This window comes from Bombyx mandarina, chromosome 13, assembly GCF_030267445.1.
Source record: "Bombyx mandarina strain Sakado chromosome 13, ASM3026744v2".
Lineage (NCBI taxonomy): Eukaryota > Metazoa > Arthropoda > Insecta > Lepidoptera > Bombycidae > Bombyx > Bombyx mandarina.
Window position 1 is genome coordinate 11,559,009 of NC_143220.1, and position 15,149 is coordinate 11,574,157.

The 15,149-nt window shown below is 38.6% G+C and overlaps 3 protein-coding genes across 3 annotated transcripts; all 3 read left to right on the forward strand.

Moving 5' to 3' along the window:
* The first annotated feature begins 4,709 nt into the window (after positions 1 to 4,709).
* LOC149501642 (uncharacterized) lies at positions 4,710 to 5,919 on the forward strand. Its single transcript, XM_089732676.1, has one exon. It carries the CDS (start codon positions 4,710 to 4,712, stop codon positions 5,700 to 5,702), a length of 993 nt encoding a protein of 330 aa, XP_089588802.1. The 3' UTR covers positions 5,703 to 5,919.
* Positions 5,920 to 6,086: 167 nt separating this feature from the next.
* On the forward strand, positions 6,087 to 7,919 carry LOC149501643 (uncharacterized). Its single transcript, XM_089732540.1, has one exon. The coding sequence runs from the start codon at positions 6,888 to 6,890 to the stop codon at positions 7,917 to 7,919; it is 1,032 nt and encodes a 343-aa protein (XP_089588666.1). The 5' UTR covers positions 6,087 to 6,887.
* A 5,291-nt stretch (positions 7,920 to 13,210) lies between these two features.
* Positions 13,211 to 14,537, forward strand: LOC149501644 (uncharacterized). The gene has a single exon (XM_089732593.1). The coding sequence runs from the start codon at positions 13,403 to 13,405 to the stop codon at positions 14,393 to 14,395; it is 993 nt and encodes a 330-aa protein (XP_089588719.1). The 5' UTR covers positions 13,211 to 13,402; the 3' UTR covers positions 14,396 to 14,537.
* Positions 14,538 to 15,149: the final 612 nt, after the last annotated feature.

Sequence of the window (15,149 nt, forward strand, 5' to 3'; positions counted from 1 at the left end):
ACCTGCCAGATCCGAAGTCGTCGTAGAATGCTCCATTTCCAACCCAGAACTAAAAGAAGGCCTTATCCTAGATCAAAATATCTCTGACGATCTATTAGTAGCTAACTGCCTCGTAAAAACAAAGGCAAACAATAGAGCTAACATCACTGTAGTCAACATCTCCGAATCCGATATAACTTTAAGAAATAATTTGAAATTGAGACTCGATCCCATTGACACTATCCCAAATCATCACCCTACTAAATCCAATATTATAAATTATACTAATTCCGACAAAACAAACTCAATCCAGAGAACCAAGCAAGTATTAAGCATGCTACGTACATCTCATTTAAATAACGAAGAAACCTCTGCTCTTTTAGAACTTTGTACAGACTATTCCGACATCTTCCATCTTCCTAATGAAAAACTAACATATACTAACGCCATTCAACACGATATTAAAACCACATCAGAAGTTCCAATTCACACAAAAACCTATAGATTCCCCGAGATCCATAAAAAGGAAGTAGACAAACAGATTAATGATATGCTAGAGCAAGGCATAATAGAACCTTCAATATCCCCTTGGTCCTCACCTATTTGGGTTGTACCAAAGAAACTCGATGCATCAGGCCAACAAAAGTGGCGTATAGTTATAGACTATAGAAAACTAAATGACATAACTATTGGAGATACCTATCCCATTCCCCAAATCACAGAAATCCTAGACCAATTAGGAAAAAGCACATACTTCTCCACTTTAGACTTAGCCTCCGGATTCCATCAAATTCTCGTAAATCAACCTGAAAAAACAGCCTTCAGCGTCCCTCAAGGTCATTTCCAATTTGCCCGCATGAGCTTTGGACTCAAAAACGCCCCTTCTACCTTCCAACGTCTAATGAACACGGCTCTATCCGGTTTACAAGGTCTACGCTGTTTCGTGTATTTAGATGACATCGTCTGCTATTCCTCTGACTTAAAAACTCAAATTCTAAACCTCGCTGAGATCTTTCAGAGACTCAGAAACTTCAACCTCAAACTACAACCTGACAAGTGCGAATTCCTACGACGAGAAGTCGCTTACTTGGGACACATAATCTCCACTGACGGAGTCAAACCTAACCCAGATAAAATAAAAGCAGTCGTTGAATTCCCTACGCCTTCTAATCCCAAAGACATTAAATCCTTTCTTGGTCTCGTTTCCTACTATCGCCGGTTCATCCCCGACTTTTCAAAAATTGCCAAACCCCTTACCTCCTTACTAAAGAAAGAAACTCCATTCAATTGGGAGAACCAACAACAAATATCATTCGATCTCCTAAAACAAAAACTCACTACTGCCCCTGTGCTCGCCTATCCCGATTTCTCCCAACCTTTCCTTCTAACCTGTGACGCATCAAATCATGCCGTCGGATCCGTACTATCTCAAGGACCTGTCGGAAAAGACAGACCCATCGCGTTCGCCTCTCGAACACTTAACCGAAGCGAAGTCCATTACAGCACCACGGAAAAAGAATTACTAGCAATATTGTTCGGATGCAAAACCTTTAGGCCATACCTCTATGGCAGAAAATTCCAAATCATTACTGACCATAGACCACTAAAGTGGCTATTCAACCACAAAGACCCAAGCAGTAAAATGCAACGCTGGCGTCTTAAACTCGAAGAGTTCGACTACGAAATCATTTACCGCAAGGGCAAACTTAATTCAGCAGCCGACGCTCTTTCTCGATATCCCGTGAATCCGATAATTCCCTCTGAATCCATTGATGAAACTCTGAATCCAGAACCTCTGTCTCCTGACGAAAATCATGACGACTTACCATTCAGTCCTATCACGCTAGAGGACCTTACCGTGAATCTTCCTGCTATTTCCGACCAAGACAGTAACGAACTACCCTGTATCGACCTACTAGAACAAGACAATGACATGCTACTTCAATCTAAATCCGCTGAATCCTCTGAATCTGCCAATCCTACCAATCCTACTAACTCTAATGACATTCCAAATCCTATTGATCATGAACCGTTGCCCACTACAGCAACCCCACTGACTCCACAAAGCCCAAACTCGAACCCCGACAACATCCTAGAAGACGACTATTCCAAATTCTTAAAAGAGATTAACAAGAATACGACATTCAACACTAAAGTTATTGACCAAAACCAGAACCTCTTAAAAACTCATTGCCAGACGATACTAGTCCCGACATCAATAGACATGGATGAATCCAACCCCTACGTTCCTGAAATAATGGAAACCCTTTCCAATCCCGACGAAACACTATACCGTGAAAAACAACTGTACTCCTTCGAAGAGGTCCCTTTCGGCAACAAAGTAACATACCTCATGTTCGTCAAAGTACACCACTTCGACGATTGTTCCTATCCCGAAATATTTCAAACTCTCAAAACGACTAGAAATCATTTAATAACACTGAATCCTCCTATAACTGAAATTGCTATCCCAGACTTCAAAAACCCTTTCGAGTCACACTCATTCGCCAAAATCTACAATATCCTAGTATACGTATTCCACAACACGAACATAATCGTTAACATATATCATAACAGCATCATATATCCCTCGCTTAGTGAAATTAAGAAAATACTAAAAGAAAACCACGATATTCCCATAGCTGGCCATTTAGGCGGTAACCGAATGTTAAGCAGAATAAAAGAAAAATACTATTGGAAGGGAATAAAATCCGATGTCGAAAATTATATCAAAAATTGTACCCTATGTCAAGAAAACAAAGCCCTTAGAAGGTGCAATCGAGCACCGATGCAGATCACTACTACTTCCACTAGCCCTTTTCAAAGAGTCTCACTCGATATCGTCGGACCCTTACCCGAATCAGGAACAGCGAAACTCAAATATGTCATGACACTCCAAGACGACCTTACTAAATATTCAGCAGCTTACCCATTGCGTAGTGTATCAGCTGAAGAAACTACAGACTGTTTGATCCACTTCATATCCCTTTTCGGAATACCTAATACTATCTTCACCGACCAAGGCACTAACTTCACTTCAGACCTTTTCAAAAGCACTTGTTCCTTCCTGAAAATAAAAAACCTTTGGTCAACGCCATACCATCCCCAATCCCAAGGAGCTTTAGAGAGAAGCCATTCCACACTCAAAGAGTACCTAAAATCATTTGTGAATGACAATCAAGATGACTGGCCCCGATATGTTTACACAGCAATGCTAAGCTATAATACGGCCATTCACTCCACTACCAACTTCTCCCCATACGAATTATTATTCGGCCACAAGGCATTTATTCCTGACTCTATTTATAAACAAGACCTCACTACTTACCCTGACTACGTCAGAATGCTCCAACATCGTCTCAAACAATCTTGGGCCAAAGCAGCCGAAAACATCGACAAGTCCAAAGACAGATCAAAATCCTACTATGATAACAAAACTCGTCCTATAAAATATAAGGTTGGAGACTTCGTTTATCTAAAAAACCATTTAAGACTTCGAAAAGCCCTCTCGCCAATATGGAAAGGCCCATATAAAGTGATTCAAGTTCACAACAACAACAATGTCACTCTATTAATAAACAGAAGACATGTGAGGCACCATTTTGACGAAATAAAACTGGCAATTGCCACTCCTAGCAATTAGTTCAAAAAAAAAATAATTATAATTTACATTATTTTTACTATTTACATTACTCATGTTTACTATATTAGTCGTAAGCTATATTTACTCAATTTTAATGAATTTAGTTAACCAGTTACATTTTTATCATCTCTTACTAACTCGTACGACTTTTACTATGTCATACTATTTCCTACTAATCCCTTAATTAATTAAGCACCGTTGCGTCGTTATTAAAACATAAATTAACCTCTAAATCTATAAACACAAATCGTCCATTTCCAGAGCATCAAGTTGCACAACTCCGCAAATCGTTACTCAGATCTCTTCCAGTCCAGGTATATATTTCCATCACGTCGGAAAAACAAAACTAGCAAATGGTCACTTAAATGTACTAATTCCTGTAGACATATCCCGAATTAAACCCTATGTCGAAAACATATTTCAAACACTTGAAACAGTAAAAACCCTCTGCAGGCAAATCAGACAAACTAACAATTCAGAATGCCAAAGTATGATCCACCCCTTACGAACTCGTTACTTAGACCTTTTGAAAGAATATTCTTCTATATCACATCTAATGAATAATAGAGCAAAGCGCGCTTGGATAAGCGGCATCGGCATAGCAATGAAATCAATTTTCGGTACCCTGGACGAAGATGATGCTTTGAAATATGAAAACGCCATAAATGATATCCAAAACGAACAAAAGAGGCTAGCTTCATTAACTAAGGAACAAATTCTTGTAACCAAATCAACTATACAAACATTCAATGAAACTTTCAATGTCATAAGAGAAAATGAAGAAAAACTCAACGTGGCTATCGAAAAGCTTTCCACTCAATTGAGAAACTTATCACGAACATCTAGTAATATATTAATCAGTTCCCAATTCAATATCGTATTTAGCAATCTAGAAACTGCCCTCTTATGTTTGTCCTTCCAATTGGAAGATATTACAAATTCCATTCTTTTTAGCAAATTAAATATTATACACCCATCTATTCTAACGCCGTACCAATTACACCAAGAACTTGTCGAGAATCACCGACACTTACCTAGCGACTTAGAATTAGCCACGAGTCTCGATTTAAAACACATACATACTTTAATGAAAATTTCTAATGTTATAAGTTATTTCTTTAATGATAAGATCATGTTCGTTTTACAAATTCCGTTGGTAGAACCTCAAGAATTCAATGTATACCTCTGTATCCCATTACCTGTACCTCATAACGCTACAAACATAAACTCCTTCAGCACCGTAATTCCGAATGAGAAGTACCTAGTTATAAGTAAGGACAAAACCCGATATAGTAATTTAAGATCCCTAAGCCAATGTAAATCAATCAATTATGTATACTACATTTGCAACATTGTAAAAATTCTCTCTACAAACGCCAATCCATCCTGTGAAAGCGAATTAGTTTCTAAAGCCATTACCACCTTGCCAACTCTATGTAAAACTAAATTTATCCACGGAATCATAGATGTATGGGAACCACTCAACAACAATAAATGGATATTTGTTCAATCCAAACCAAGTAAACTGTCAATCGATTGTAAGAACCTAGAGATAAGAGACTATATTATATCAGGCACGGGAATCGTAACTATCCCGATAACATGTAAAGGTTTCTGTAAAGATACCCGACTATTTCCTAATTCTAATGTCCTTAATATAAGTCATCCTACTATTAAGTTAGATTTTAACATATTAAACGATTCATGTTGTAACTTTGCTAAATTCAAAGAAGCCGAGAATAACGTGCCCCACATTAAACTAAACCAACTTGACCTTAACTTACTTAACCATCTATTAGAAAACAATTCAAATTTAATTCCAGAACTAGATAAAATAATTGAACACCCTAATCATTTTACAAAATATGGCGCACATTATTCCTCCTTTGTGTTATTTCTAATTCTAATCATAATTATTGTATCTTTATGTAAACTGTATCGCTATTATAAAATAAATAAGCCCAACGACGCTCACGATCGCACAGAGATCCCAATGATCATCGTAAACAATCCAGAACAAGCCATTCCTAATCCAGGAGCACTAAATACTCCGTCACCCAAGACTCGCCGTAACCTCTAGAACCACGGCATCCTCGCCTTCTCTTCATCAACCCCTATAATAATGGCATCCCCTACCAAATCTACTAAACCCTCTTCCAGATCCACTGCATCATTTCCAAATCAATAAACTTAGAGGATCAAGCCCCTAAGTTTATTTTCCCATGGGGGGAGGTGTTATAACCCTAGTATGAACACTATTTGGCTGACAGCCCTAACCAAGCTGTACAATCAGCATTCCCGAGTTCTCCTGTTCCGTCCGCCCCGCAAATGGACAGTCTTGTACAATCTTTCGACCCGAGCGGTCAAGTCCGATTCAATCTCTCGACCCGAGCGGTCAAGTCTTCTCCTATCCTTCTAAATCAGTGCGCGTGACTGTCGTCGGACCTCCATAACTCCGTATTTCATTTTTTAAAATCTACGTAGCGAATCCCGCTATAACATTTTGGTGGCAGCGTTAAGGGATCCAAAAACACGGGTCCTCGGATCGTCTCCGTCTACTTGAAAAGCTCATCGCCGTATCCTGAAGAAAACAAAAAGAAATCACTAAGTCTGTCCAAAACCAGTCCGCGCCATACTACATCCACTGAATCCAAGAAGACTCAACCACTGTATCCTGAAAGAAGACTCAACCACTGTATCCTGAAAGAAGACTCAACCACTGTATCCACATACTATATCCACTGAATCAAAGAAGAAAAATCACTGTATCCTGAAAGAAGAAAAACCATTGTATCCTGAAAGAAGACTAATCACTGTATCCTGAAAGAAAAAACCCACTGTGTCCTGACGGAAGAATCAACCACTGTATCCTAAAACAAGAAAACACCACTGTATCCTGAAAGAAAAAGCATCGTATCCCGAAAGAAGAATTCATCATCATCATCACATTCCGAAAAATCAAGCATCAACCAGGCCGTTTCCTGTCAACCCGAGCCGAGCCTCAATCGCCTTATCACCGGAATGCTGAGACTTCGAGCTACAATATTCGTCGCCTGCGCAACATTGTTACAGTAAGCCGTTCTTTGTTCCAATATTATAATATAAACAAATCGTATCAAGAATTCGCCGCAGTACTTCCGACAATAATTTCAAAGCAAAACAATCAACCCTTGTTCTTAATCGTTTCAACCAAACCTATTGTTATATTTTCTACATCCTAATTCAAATTCTATTTCTATTTTAAAACTTTAATAAATTTGTTACAATGCCATCGGACTCCAAGGTACCGAAAGAAACTTTGTCGCTTCCTCTCCAAGTTGATCTACCTTCTGAATCAGAAGACGATAGGCCTCTTGACTCATTCGAAAAAGAAAAAATCAAAAAGTCCTCACAAATGCAACTAGACCTAAGCATACTTTTAAAATTCATTAAACCATACGATGGGAGTAAGGAAACTCTTAATTCATTTTTAATAAATTGCAACAACGCCTACGAGCTCGCGAATAAAATTCAAAAACCAATTGTTTTCAAATACATCCTATGTCAACTGCAAGGTCGAGCTGAAATCGCATGCTCCATTAAGGAATTCAATAACTGGGAACAATTAAAAACATTTCTTAAAACACAATTTAGTGAACGGAAGCATTACTCCTACTTACTAACAGAATTACAGGAAAGTAAGCAACAGACAAACGAAAACATTAGTCAATATGCGCTTAAAATCGAAACTCTGTTATCCCAACTTCTTACGGAAATCTCGCTCAATACTACAAAAAATAAAGAAATTCATGGTCGCGTCGCAATGATGGAGGAGTTAGCCCTTCACCACTTTCTAATGGGACTACACCCGAGAATATCAAACATCATTAGGTGTAAGTCACCCCGTACGCTGAACGAAGCGATTAACTTTGCTATATCCGAAGAGAAAATTCAACAAACTCTGTATAGACGCAACGCGCCCATAGATCACGTACGCCCGCGAAGAATAATATCAAACAATCCTAACATCTCTCGCGAAAACCGTAATCAATACAACAACACTCAGACTCCGCGTTACAATCCACAAAATACCAATTCCAATTTAGTGTGTCGTTATTGCAAAAATCCGGGTCACACGATCGAGAACTGTAGAAAGAGAGAGTATAATAACAAATTCAAAAACCAGTCCATTCCTGGTCCTTCCACTTCCTACCAAGCACCTAATCAATTTAGGAAGGTCAATCTCATTACCGAACAAAACGGATATGACACGGTAGACTATAACGAAATTTCAAAACAAGAAAATTTAAACGCATAATGGACTCCCGCCGGTGTCACGAGAGTCCAGCATCAAGACACTCTCTCGTGCCAAATCAAAACGACACCAATAATTCAAAAACAATCTCACTGTATCAAAAGAAACTCGCTGTATCCTCTGTATCCTCTGTATCCGATTCACCGAATCAAAACAAAATCGCTGTATCCTCTGTATCCTCTGTATCCTCTGTATCCGATTCGCCGAATCAAAACAAAATCGCTGTATCCTCTGTATCCTCTGTATCCGATTCACCGAATCAATATGAACTCACTGTATCCTCTGTATCCGATTCAATGAATCAAAAATCCACTGTATCTACTAAACCTAAACAATTGAATTCAAAACAAAACACTGAATCCATTCTGCAAACATACAACATTACTACTAACCCTGCTAAACAACACTTACCATTCATCGAAACAAAAACGACTCTATCCTCTGTTCCGTTCAAGCTACTCATAGACAGTGGCGCATCAATCAGTCTCATAAAGGCAACGTCTATTCAAAAAATGCCAAAAATCACAAAAGAAGTAATCGCGTTTAACGGTTTAGGGTCATCGGAGAATGTAATACACTCCCTAGGCCACATCCTAATCAACATCCTATCAGCCCAACACCGGTTCCATTTAATCCCAGACCTAGACTTCCCTTATGACGGAATAATAGGCAACGACTTCCTCTCCGCATTCAATTCCCAAATCGATTACTCTAAAGAAATACTCACCCTTGGCGACCTAAGCTTCAAACTCCAATTTCATGAACCAACCCTCATTATACCTGCCAGATCCGAAGTCGTCGTAGAATGCTCCATTTCCAACCCAGAACTAAAAGAAGGCCTTATCCTAGATCAAAATATCTCTGACGATCTATTAGTAGCTAACTGCCTCGTAAAAACAAAGGCAAACAATAGAGCTAACATCACTGTAGTCAACATCTCCGAATCCGATATAACTTTAAGAAATAATTTGAAATTGAGACTCGATCCCATTGACACTATCCCAAATCATCACCCTACTAAATCCAATATTATAAATTATACTAATTCCGACAAAACAAACTCAATCCAGAGAACCAAGCAAGTATTAAGCATGCTACGTACATCTCATTTAAATAACGAAGAAACCTCTGCTCTTTTAGAACTTTGTACAGACTATTCCGACATCTTCCATCTTCCTAATGAAAAACTAACATATACTAACGCCATTCAACACGATATTAAAACCACATCAGAAGTTCCAATTCACACAAAAACCTATAGATTCCCCGAGATCCATAAAAAGGAAGTAGACAAACAGATTAATGATATGCTAGAGCAAGGCATAATAGAACCTTCAATATCCCCTTGGTCCTCACCTATTTGGGTTGTACCAAAGAAACTCGATGCATCAGGCCAACAAAAGTGGCGTATAGTTATAGACTATAGAAAACTAAATGACATAACTATTGGAGATACCTATCCCATTCCCCAAATCACAGAAATCCTAGACCAATTAGGAAAAAGCACATACTTCTCCACTTTAGACTTAGCCTCCGGATTCCATCAAATTCTCGTAAATCAACCTGAAAAAACAGCCTTCAGCGTCCCTCAAGGTCATTTCCAATTTGCCCGCATGAGCTTTGGACTCAAAAACGCCCCTTCTACCTTCCAACGTCTAATGAACACGGCTCTATCCGGTTTACAAGGTCTACGCTGTTTCGTGTATTTAGATGACATCGTCTGCTATTCCTCTGACTTAAAAACTCAAATTCTAAACCTCGCTGAGATCTTTCAGAGACTCAGAAACTTCAACCTCAAACTACAACCTGACAAGTGCGAATTCCTACGACGAGAAGTCGCTTACTTGGGACACATAATCTCCACTGACGGAGTCAAACCTAACCCAGATAAAATAAAAGCAGTCGTTGAATTCCCTACGCCTTCTAATCCCAAAGACATTAAATCCTTTCTTGGTCTCGTTTCCTACTATCGCCGGTTCATCCCCGACTTTTCAAAAATTGCCAAACCCCTTACCTCCTTACTAAAGAAAGAAACTCCATTCAATTGGGAGAACCAACAACAAATATCATTCGATCTCCTAAAACAAAAACTCACTACTGCCCCTGTGCTCGCCTATCCCGATTTCTCCCAACCTTTCCTTCTAACCTGTGACGCATCAAATCATGCCGTCGGATCCGTACTATCTCAAGGACCTGTCGGAAAAGACAGACCCATCGCGTTCGCCTCTCGAACACTTAACCGAAGCGAAGTCCATTACAGCACCACGGAAAAAGAATTACTAGCAATATTGTTCGGATGCAAAACCTTTAGGCCATACCTCTATGGCAGAAAATTCCAAATCATTACTGACCATAGACCACTAAAGTGGCTATTCAACCACAAAGACCCAAGCAGTAAAATGCAACGCTGGCGTCTTAAACTCGAAGAGTTCGACTACGAAATCATTTACCGCAAGGGCAAACTTAATTCAGCAGCCGACGCTCTTTCTCGATATCCCGTGAATCCGATAATTCCCTCTGAATCCATTGATGAAACTCTGAATCCAGAACCTCTGTCTCCTGACGAAAATCATGACGACTTACCATTCAGTCCTATCACGCTAGAGGACCTTACCGTGAATCTTCCTGCTATTTCCGACCAAGACAGTAACGAACTACCCTGTATCGACCTACTAGAACAAGACAATGACATGCTACTTCAATCTAAATCCGCTGAATCCTCTGAATCTGCCAATCCTACCAATCCTACTAACTCTAATGACATTCCAAATCCTATTGATCATGAACCGTTGCCCACTACAGCAACCCCACTGACTCCACAAAGCCCAAACTCGAACCCCGACAACATCCTAGAAGACGACTATTCCAAATTCTTAAAAGAGATTAACAAGAATACGACATTCAACACTAAAGTTATTGACCAAAACCAGAACCTCTTAAAAACTCATTGCCAGACGATACTAGTCCCGACATCAATAGACATGGATGAATCCAACCCCTACGTTCCTGAAATAATGGAAACCCTTTCCAATCCCGACGAAACACTATACCGTGAAAAACAACTGTACTCCTTCGAAGAGGTCCCTTTCGGCAACAAAGTAACATACCTCATGTTCGTCAAAGTACACCACTTCGACGATTGTTCCTATCCCGAAATATTTCAAACTCTCAAAACGACTAGAAATCATTTAATAACACTGAATCCTCCTATAACTGAAATTGCTATCCCAGACTTCAAAAACCCTTTCGAGTCACACTCATTCGCCAAAATCTACAATATCCTAGTATACGTATTCCACAACACGAACATAATCGTTAACATATATCATAACAGCATCATATATCCCTCGCTTAGTGAAATTAAGAAAATACTAAAAGAAAACCACGATATTCCCATAGCTGGCCATTTAGGCGGTAACCGAATGTTAAGCAGAATAAAAGAAAAATACTATTGGAAGGGAATAAAATCCGATGTCGAAAATTATATCAAAAATTGTACCCTATGTCAAGAAAACAAAGCCCTTAGAAGGTGCAATCGAGCACCGATGCAGATCACTACTACTTCCACTAGCCCTTTTCAAAGAGTCTCACTCGATATCGTCGGACCCTTACCCGAATCAGGAACAGCGAAACTCAAATATGTCATGACACTCCAAGACGACCTTACTAAATATTCAGCAGCTTACCCATTGCGTAGTGTATCAGCTGAAGAAACTACAGACTGTTTGATCCACTTCATATCCCTTTTCGGAATACCTAATACTATCTTCACCGACCAAGGCACTAACTTCACTTCAGACCTTTTCAAAAGCACTTGTTCCTTCCTGAAAATAAAAAACCTTTGGTCAACGCCATACCATCCCCAATCCCAAGGAGCTTTAGAGAGAAGCCATTCCACACTCAAAGAGTACCTAAAATCATTTGTGAATGACAATCAAGATGACTGGCCCCGATATGTTTACACAGCAATGCTAAGCTATAATACGGCCATTCACTCCACTACCAACTTCTCCCCATACGAATTATTATTCGGCCACAAGGCATTTATTCCTGACTCTATTTATAAACAAGACCTCACTACTTACCCTGACTACGTCAGAATGCTCCAACATCGTCTCAAACAATCTTGGGCCAAAGCAGCCGAAAACATCGACAAGTCCAAAGACAGATCAAAATCCTACTATGATAACAAAACTCGTCCTATAAAATATAAGGTTGGAGACTTCGTTTATCTAAAAAACCATTTAAGACTTCGAAAAGCCCTCTCGCCAATATGGAAAGGCCCATATAAAGTGATTCAAGTTCACAACAACAACAATGTCACTCTATTAATAAACAGAAGACATGTGAGGCACCATTTTGACGAAATAAAACTGGCAATTGCCACTCCTAGCAATTAGTTCAAAAAAAAATAATTATAATTTACATTATTTTTACTATTTACATTACTCATGTTTACTATATTAGTCGTAAGCTATATTTACTCAATTTTAATGAATTTAGTTAACCAGTTACATTTTTATCATCTCTTACTAACTCGTACGACTTTTACTATGTCATACTATTTCCTACTAATCCCTTAATTAATTAAGCACCGTTGCGTCGTTATTAAAACATAAATTAACCTCTAAATCTATAAACACAAATCGTCCATTTCCAGAGCATCAAGTTGCACAACTCCGCAAATCGTTACTCAGATCTCTTCCAGTCCAGGTATATATTTCCATCACGTCGGAAAAACAAAACTAGCAAATGGTCACTTAAATGTACTAATTCCTGTAGACATATCCCGAATTAAACCCTATGTCGAAAACATATTTCAAACACTTGAAACAGTAAAAACCCTCTGCAGGCAAATCAGACAAACTAACAATTCAGAATGCCAAAGTATGATCCACCCCTTACGAACTCGTTACTTAGACCTTTTGAAAGAATATTCTTCTATATCACATCTAATGAATAATAGAGCAAAGCGCGCTTGGATAAGCGGCATCGGCATAGCAATGAAATCAATTTTCGGTACCCTGGACGAAGATGATGCTTTGAAATATGAAAACGCCATAAATGATATCCAAAACGAACAAAAGAGGCTAGCTTCATTAACTAAGGAACAAATTCTTGTAACCAAATCAACTATACAAACATTCAATGAAACTTTCAATGTCATAAGAGAAAATGAAGAAAAACTCAACGTGGCTATCGAAAAGCTTTCCACTCAATTGAGAAACTTATCACGAACATCTAGTAATATATTAATCAGTTCCCAATTCAATATCGTATTTAGCAATCTAGAAACTGCCCTCTTATGTTTGTCCTTCCAATTGGAAGATATTACAAATTCCATTCTTTTTAGCAAATTAAATATTATACACCCATCTATTCTAACGCCGTACCAATTACACCAAGAACTTGTCGAGAATCACCGACACTTACCTAGCGACTTAGAATTAGCCACGAGTCTCGATTTAAAACACATACATACTTTAATGAAAATTTCTAATGTTATAAGTTATTTCTTTAATGATAAGATCATGTTCGTTTTACAAATTCCGTTGGTAGAACCTCAAGAATTCAATGTATACCTCTGTATCCCATTACCTGTACCTCATAACGCTACAAACATAAACTCCTTCAGCACCGTAATTCCGAATGAGAAGTACCTAGTTATAAGTAAGGACAAAACCCGATATAGTAATTTAAGATCCCTAAGCCAATGTAAATCAATCAATTATGTATACTACATTTGCAACATTGTAAAAATTCTCTCTACAAACGCCAATCCATCCTGTGAAAGCGAATTAGTTTCTAAAGCCATTACCACCTTGCCAACTCTATGTAAAACTAAATTTATCCACGGAATCATAGATGTATGGGAACCACTCAACAACAATAAATGGATATTTGTTCAATCCAAACCAAGTAAACTGTCAATCGATTGTAAGAACCTAGAGATAAGAGACTATATTATATCAGGCACGGGAATCGTAACTATCCCGATAACATGTAAAGGTTTCTGTAAAGATACCCGACTATTTCCTAATTCTAATGTCCTTAATATAAGTCATCCTACTATTAAGTTAGATTTTAACATATTAAACGATTCATGTTGTAACTTTGCTAAATTCAAAGAAGCCGAGAATAACGTGCCCCACATTAAACTAAACCAACTTGACCTTAACTTACTTAACCATCTATTAGAAAACAATTCAAATTTAATTCCAGAACTAGATAAAATAATTGAACACCCTAATCATTTTACAAAATATGGCGCACATTATTCCTCCTTTGTGTTATTTCTAATTCTAATCATAATTATTGTATCTTTATGTAAACTGTATCGCTATTATAAAATAAATAAGCCCAACGACGCTCACGATCGCACAGAGATCCCAATGATCATCGTAAACAATCCAGAACAAGCCATTCCTAATCCAGGAGCACTAAATACTCCGTCACCCAAGACTCGCCGTAACCTCTAGAACCACGGCATCCTCGCCTTCTCTTCATCAACCCCTATAATAATGGCATCCCCTACCAAATCTACTAAACCCTCTTCCAGATCCACTGCATCATTTCCAAATCAATAAACTTAGAGGATCAAGCCCCTAAGTTTATTTTCCCATGGGGGGAGGTGTTATAACCCTAGTATGAACACTATTTGGCTGACAGCCCTAACCAAGCTGTACAATCAGCATTCCCGAGTTCTCCTGTTCCGTCCGCCCCGCAAATGGACAGTCTTGTACAATCTTTCGACCCGAGCGGTCAAGTCCGATTCAATCTCTCGACCCGAGCGGTCAAGTCTTCTCCTATCCTTCTAAATCAGTGCGCGTGACTGTCGTCGGACCTCCATAACTCCGTATTTCATTTTTTAAAATCTACGTAGCGAATCCCGCTATAACAGATCGTCGTTTTAAGATTGAATTGACATGGTCGTTGATTACACTTCGAACAGTAAATGATCATAACATTGTACTTCAAAGATTTTATTATCATTTATCAGAACTATCTAGGATTCCTAAATACATCAAGGATAATTACATTTGAGTCGCTTGCCAGCGTAATATATAGGTATACAAAGATTCAAAATAAACAACGCCGGATCTCAACCGAAAAACGTAGTACCCATCAAATTCTCATCATTCAACGTTAAAATATTTGAACGTCATAAAAACTGAATTCAAAGATTACAAGTCGAGCAAAGAGGCTTAATTCAGAACCGCGACACGATGCCAC

Excerpts from the sequence above, each read along its gene's own strand:
- LOC149501643 (XM_089732540.1), top strand. The coding sequence starts at position 6,888 with ATGCCATCGGACTCCAAGGTACCGAAAGAAACTTTGTCGCTTCCTCTC.
- LOC149501642 (XM_089732676.1), top strand. The coding sequence starts at position 4,710 with ATGAAAATTTCTAATGTTATAAGTTATTTCTTTAATGATAAGATCATG.
- LOC149501644 (XM_089732593.1), top strand. The coding sequence starts at position 13,403 with ATGAAAATTTCTAATGTTATAAGTTATTTCTTTAATGATAAGATCATG.